Source organism: Cynoglossus semilaevis, chromosome W (genome assembly GCF_000523025.1).
Source record: "Cynoglossus semilaevis isolate Cse_v1.0 chromosome W, Cse_v1.0, whole genome shotgun sequence".
Lineage (NCBI taxonomy): Eukaryota > Metazoa > Chordata > Actinopteri > Pleuronectiformes > Cynoglossidae > Cynoglossus > Cynoglossus semilaevis.
Window position 1 is genome coordinate 2,416,041 of NC_024327.1, and position 6,898 is coordinate 2,422,938.

The 6,898-nt window shown below is 39.9% G+C and overlaps 1 protein-coding gene and 1 pseudogene across 1 annotated transcript; one reads left to right on the forward strand and one right to left on the reverse strand.

Annotated features, from left to right (window-relative positions):
* Nucleotide 1: 1 nt before the first annotated feature.
* Nucleotides 2-1,716, reverse strand: LOC112486407 (N-acetylated-alpha-linked acidic dipeptidase-like protein; the record flags this gene model as incomplete). Its single annotated transcript, XM_025052915.1, has 3 exons — nt 1,505-1,716; nt 1,252-1,373; nt 2-73 (listed from the first exon to the last, which is right to left on the reverse strand). Coding segments are annotated over exons 1-3 (255 nt in total), but the record flags the coding sequence as incomplete, so codon positions are not given.
* Nucleotides 1,717-3,389: 1,673 nt separating this feature from the next.
* Nucleotides 3,390-5,501, forward strand: LOC103396946 (endoplasmic reticulum aminopeptidase 1-like; annotated as a pseudogene).
* Nucleotides 5,502-6,898: the final 1,397 nt, after the last annotated feature.

Genomic DNA, 6,898 nt, shown 5'->3' on the forward strand with positions numbered 1-6,898 from the left:
CCTTCAAGTCAACTGTCTGGTTGAGCCGCTGGTAGTCACTGGGTTTACCTTGGTTGGCGTAAACCAGTTTTCCCTGGAACCCAATCAGAGTCACTGTTATGAGGACATAAACCTTTTATATCAGAATGTCTAAGTAATACAAGGTACCTTAGAAGTATTTTCCTCATAAGAATATATTCACAAATAATACCAAAACTGAATTTCATTTGAATTCAGTATTTAATTCATTTACAACAAAGCATTTCAGAACTGCTTTTTTAAGGACAGAAATATTGCTTTCATAGTGTAGTGGTTAGCACGTCTGCCTTACACACAGAGAGTTCTTGGTTCAATTCCCAAAAGAACAACATGCTTGATTATTAGTATTAATGCATAAACGTGGAAAACTTTTTTTTCTGAAAGATGTCATCAAGAACGATATATTTCTGCTGTAAAAGCTTGTTTTTTGGTCAATTTTTAATGTTTCATGTTTTTGTCTTTTCCTCTTGAAATGTCATATAAAAAGTCAAACATCAACGTGTTGTTGTCTCTTTTAATCTGATTTAAACCACGGTGTCATCCCAGGCATAAAACTAAAGGCATAGTACTAAATTCATAAAATCATTTGGTTTGTTCTCATAAACGCTGGTCCTGTCTTTTATTTGCTGTCACTCATTGACTTGTCGGAGGTCTAAGATTTTCCAGCTCCTCTCTTCCTGGACTAACGTGGACCACTGACTGTCCATTGTGTCTGTGTGATCAATGACAGGTGAACGTCCTCCTTATCTGTCACTTATCTTTTACAGAATGTGAGAAATGACCTGCGAGGATTACTGGAGGTCAGAGGGCGCTCCGATTCTGGGAAGTGTCACGAACCTGAGGCCGGTTATGGTTTAAGTAAATTATTTCTGCCTCAAACACAGAGTAGCTTCGTCTTTTATCTGATCACATGACCTGGTAATAACTGCACCTGAAGTGACTTCTGTGTTTAATAACTGCACCTGAAGTGACTTCTGTTCTCAGGCAGCTTCTTTCTATTATCACGATTAATCATGATTAATTGTGATTAATCATGATTGTCATGAAACATAAATAGTTATGCTTAATTATGATTGCAATTAATCATGATTAATTATGATTACGATTAATCGCGATTAATCATGATTAATTCACAGCTAGTCTTTGATTATTGATTAAAAATGTAATTGTTTCACAGCCCTAAAAACAATATTTAGCATCTGCGTCTGTGTCAATGTAAGAATCGTTTTTCACCTTCACATGTCCTGCAGGCGAGTACGCAGCATAAGTTTGAACCACCGTAGGATGTATCTGGTCTTCTTTGTAAGGCTTCTCCTTCTTTCTGGCCGTGTACAGCACAGTATTCGATGAGTCCACTGAAATATTAATATTTTATGTTATGTTATTATATGTTATGTTATAGCCCAAACCAATACATTAAACTGTTCACGATGCCTTCAGTGTCTCTGTGTGTCGTTGGTACTCACAGGAGAGGTTGAAGACTCACCTACGGTGACCTTTTGGGCTTCGCAGGGTAGGGAAGGTAGACCTTGTACTCTTCTCTCCATGTCTGGTCCAGACCTGATTCAGGATCTCCCCATCTCTCCAGCAGAAGCTTCACCGTCTGCTCATCTCTGGCTGTCGTAGTCATGTGTGGCACTTTTGTCAACTCCCTGTGAAACACCCCCAGGATTTAGAATAATTCTAAAAAATCTCCAATATTACACCCCCCCCTTTTTTTAGAAAATATTTTTGGAATGCGTTGAACCTGAATTAGTGACCCAATGTAGCCCAGACATGAGGATGTCTCTACGTACTTTAGGTTCGGACAGGAATTCCTGGATGAGGCCCTCGTCCACATCTTGTGCCACATCCTTCACCCAGGATGGTAATGAGTTGCTGCTGCTCTTGGTGAACACGACGGCACTGCAAAGAAGCTCCAGACATACTATTTTTATCATTCTTCTGTTGAGGATGGAAACACTGGGGAAAAATCCTCCAGGTTCTGTGGGGTTTTGTGGGGGATTAATTCTTTATGATTCCATGATATAAGGAAAAAAGATTAGAGCTGAGAGTGATGGTGAATGAACTCTGCAGGACTAGAGTCAGCGTCAAACTGACCAGTAATGTGTAGTACTACCACAGTGAAGTTTAGTTATTACTGTTTGCAGATGGGATGGACTTTATACCTGTGTGTGTGTGTGTAAAAAAATAAACGAATCTTTCAAAAATAAACGAATCTTTCATATGACTCCCAAGTCATATGAAAGATTTGTTCATATTGAACTCACGAATCACTCACAAATCACTCACTGCGAACTAATCACTTACTGCGAACTAATCAGTCGAATCACGCTCTGTAAACTAATCTTTCACTGTGAACTAATCTTTCGCTGTGAACTAATCTTTCACTATGAACAAATGACTCTCCGTGAACTAATCTTTCGTCGTGAACTAATCTTTCACTATAAACGAATCACTCTCCGTGAACTAATCTTTCGCTGTGAACTAATCGTTCACTATGAACGAATCACTCTCCGTGAACTAATCTTTCGCTGTGAACTAATCGTTCACTATTAACGAATCACTCTCTGTGAACTAATCTTTCGCTTCGTTCTTGCAGATTCGTTTCATTTGTCACGTGACAGAGAGCTCGGGTCTCATTTGCGCTCATTCATCGTCACATTGTGGTGTGTTTTTCTTTATGTTTTCACATGGTTTAATTGCTTATGGTATTTTGTGTACTTTTTAGACTTTATCAGCAGAAGCAAACCAGAACCACAGCCTTCTTTACAACGCCCACAATAGGGCTAAAGCGCCACCTGCTGTAAAACGAATGAAAATATTCGTTCAAGATTCGTTCACGACGCGTTCATTTTACAGTTCGAGAGTCAAAGATCCGAATCAGTAAAAAGAGTCGGTCTTCCCATCACTATGCAGTGCACCACCATTACGTTTCACTTTCATTCTTCACTGTTCTGTTTTTGGAAGGCGTCGAGGTAAGTTTAAATAACTTAACACGACGTATTATCGCCAATTTACATCAGATCTTGCTTTTTGTAAATATTTCTTTATAAAGATATGACAGCTTTTCACCGTGTGTTGTTTTAAATTCAAATGTGTATTTTTTTTTCATTTCCCTAAGTTTGAACTGGTTTGAACTGCTTTTATCAGAATCGGTTGAAGACCGATTTTGAAGCCTACTATACTTAAAACTTTAGTACAATACAAATACAAAAAGTAAAAAGACATAAATGAACGAAAAACAATACTCATTATTTCAACATCCAAAGAAAGTAGAAACTCATAGAAGTTGGGTATTTTTGTTAAACTTACGCAGCCGTAATTGAACCTAGAAATACTAATGACTCCTTTTGTTTTGTTTCAGATGAGAGGAGGTGAAGTACTTTCTCTCAACATGTTAGTGACTCCTGTCCTGCTGCTCCTCTTCTCTTCCTTCCACACTATATCTGTGGCACGGCTGCCAAACCAGGACCAGATAAAGACCCTCCCATCGCCACCAATGGTCAACCCTGGGATTGCATGCGACTCCCCAAAACTGTCTCTCCGGTCCACTATGACCTCAGGATTCACCCCAACCTGACCTCTCTGAACTTCTCCGGATCCGTCTACATTAGCCTGGATATACACGAGGACATGAGTAGCATCATTCTCCATGCTAAGAAGATAAGCAGATCTCAAATGTGCGACTCCTGGCACCCGAGGGCATCAGGCCTCTGCGCATGCTGGAGTATCCTGGTTTCCATCAGCTCACGCTGCTGTCCGATTCCCCCTTGACAAAAGGACAAAAGTATGTAGTCCAGTTGGACTTTGCTGCCAATCTGTCCGACAGCTTCCGTGGTTTCTACAAGGGCAGCTACCGCACCAGCAGTGGAGAAGTCTGGTAAAAGAAAAACAATAAATCCCCTCACCTTTTAGTATTACAATTTTTGTTTCCCTAACTTGAGACAAATGTATTTGCTATTCCAGGGTCCTGGCATCGACACAGTTCGAAGCCACGTTTACTCGTGGAGCCTTTCCCTGTTTTGACGAACCAGCTTTCAAAGCCAACTTCACCGTACGAATCATACGTGAGCCGCAGCACATTACGATATCCAACATGCCCAAGGTAAGACGATGAAAACTAGCATGAAGATTTTTTTTTTTAAAGATGCACAGATTTACAAAATGTTATCAACAACAGATTAAAACAGTGAAGTTGTCAGGAGGTTTGCTGGAGGATTATTTTGACACCACAGTGAAAATGAGCACATACCTGCTGGCTTACATAGTCTGTGATTTCCTGTCTGCGAGTAGGACCACCAACCGTGGTGTCAAGGTAAGGACTTGCAACATAATATTAGCATCTATCACAAACTAAAACTCACATAGAAGCTAAATGTGTTTGTGTCTGGTCAGATTTCAGCCTATGCTTTGCCTGAGAAGATCAACCAGACGGCCTTTGCTCTGTATGCTGCTGTTAAGCTGTTGGACTTCTACGAAGACTACTTTGACATTCCTTATCCACTTCTTAAACAAGGTCTGTAGGGATAGATATTACAAACACTCAGGTACTTTGTCAACACTGAGTTTCTGTGTTCCTCAAGACCAGACTTAGTCTAGATCAGGGGTCACCAACATGGTACCCGGGGGCACCTGGTAGCCCCCCTGGACTACCTGAGTCGCCCGCTGGGTGTGTTCTAAAAATAGGTTCTTACAGAAGAGTGAAGTGTATATATTTTGTTTAACTATACTGTAGATCTGGCTGCCATTCCTGACTTCCAGTCAGGGGCGATGGAGAATTGGGGGCTGACCACTTACAGAGAGGCAGGCCTTATTTGACCCTGAAAAGTCATCAGCTTCAGACAAGCTCAGCATTGTCAAGGTCATCGCTCACGAGCTAGCACACCAGATACTGTACCTGCTTTGTTTTTGGTCCAATCCTATGAGATAGAGAATATTCCAACCTTCGCTCACAAGTGTTGTTTCACCTGTGCAGTGGTTTGGGAATCTGGTGACGATGGAGTGGTGGAATGACCTGTGGCTCAATGAGGGTTTTGCCAAATTCATGGAGTTTATTTCTGTAGACGTCACCTACCCAGAGCTACATGTGGTAAGTGTAGAAAACCACTTTGACCTCCAGACTGGTTTTTGCTAATACATGCATGTAAACTAGTCTTGTTCCTTCTCCCAGGAGGACCTCTTCTTGGGGAAATGTTTTGAGGCGATGGAGGTTGACTCCCTCAGCTCTTCCCACCCGTCTGCACCCCTGTGGAGAACCCAGTCCAGATCCAGGAGATGTTTGATGACGTCTCCTACGACAAGGTCCAGATCAACTGAACAAACACATATATGTTGATATGCAAAAACAAAAACATGTACGTGTGTCTTCCAGAGAACTTGTATCCTCCACATGCTGAGAGACTTTCTGACACCAGAGGTGTTTGAGATCAGAATCATCAAATACCTGAAATGCTAGAGTTACAAAAACACAGTCAACGGCCACCTGTGGGAGAGCCTGACTGATGTGAGTCACGTCGGAAATGAATCATCTACTGTATATATATATATATATATATAATATACATATATTACATATATAAATATATGTATATATGTATGTATAAATAGTATAAATATATATACATACATACACAGGTGTCTGTATATATATATATATTTATACTGTATATATAAATATATATACAATATATATGCAATATATGTGATTAATGTGATTTAAAACTATGTGAACCATTGTTATTCTCGATTTAATTTTCATTTTATCTGTAGGTGTTACATTTGAAACGTAGTTACAATTAGTTACACGTGTCTCCTATTTATTTTTATAGATGAGTATCACTTTCATTTTTAGAGATAGAAAATAACTTAGTTCAACAACAACAACATCAGGTGATGTGCAAGGATTTAATTTGAGGATTTGTGTCGACACGAGCAGAAATGGTTCTCTGGTGAGGAGCTGGACGTCAAGGCCATCATGGACACCTGGACCCTTCAGGAGGGCTTCCCACTAGTCACTGTCGAGGTTAGAGGGCGGGAGGTCAGGCTCAGTCAGGAACGTTATCTCAAATCAGACGACCCGTCCCTCACTGATGGGTGAGTTATTATGTAAACACTGTATTCAAAAATAGTTCACCTGAATGGTCAGCTTTTCTCCTATTGGTGGAGGCCGGCGTTGCTTTCTTCGACATTGAGACAGAAGTTGTATTTTATTAACCTCATTGTTTACAAGTTTTTAAATCTGTTTGTTAGTTTTTTTCCTTGTTCTTCTAACGTGAACTGTTTGACACTTATTAACTTTTATAACTTTATGTGTCCTTCTCTGACTTTGTGAGTTCAATAATTTTTCATGCGTGGAGGTTTCCACTCTTCTGTCCCTGTCTGTACTTTAGTACTCAAGTAAAACTTTAGCCTCGCTTTTTATTTTGACTGCTAGTGCATTTTGGATTTATGTGTTTACAAAGACAATAATAAGAGTAAGATCTTTTTTTCTTCCTACATTAAAGGAATAAATATATATGTATTTATATATGTATGTATAAATGTATATATATGACAAACGATAATGAACAAAAATATATGTCACATATGTGTATGTATGTACATATGTGTGTGCAATTACACTATATTACCAAAAGTATTCGCTCACCCGTTCAAATGATCAGAATCAGGTGTCCTAATCCCTTGGCCTGGCCACAGGTGTATAAAATCAAGCACTCAGGCATGCAGACTGTGAAACAAGACATTTGTGAAAGAATGGGCCGCTCTCAGGAGCTCAGTGAATTCCAGCGTGGAACTGTCATAGGATGCCACCTGTGCAACAAATCCAGTCGTGAAATTTCCTCGCTCCTAAATATTCCACAGTCAACTGTCAGCTCTA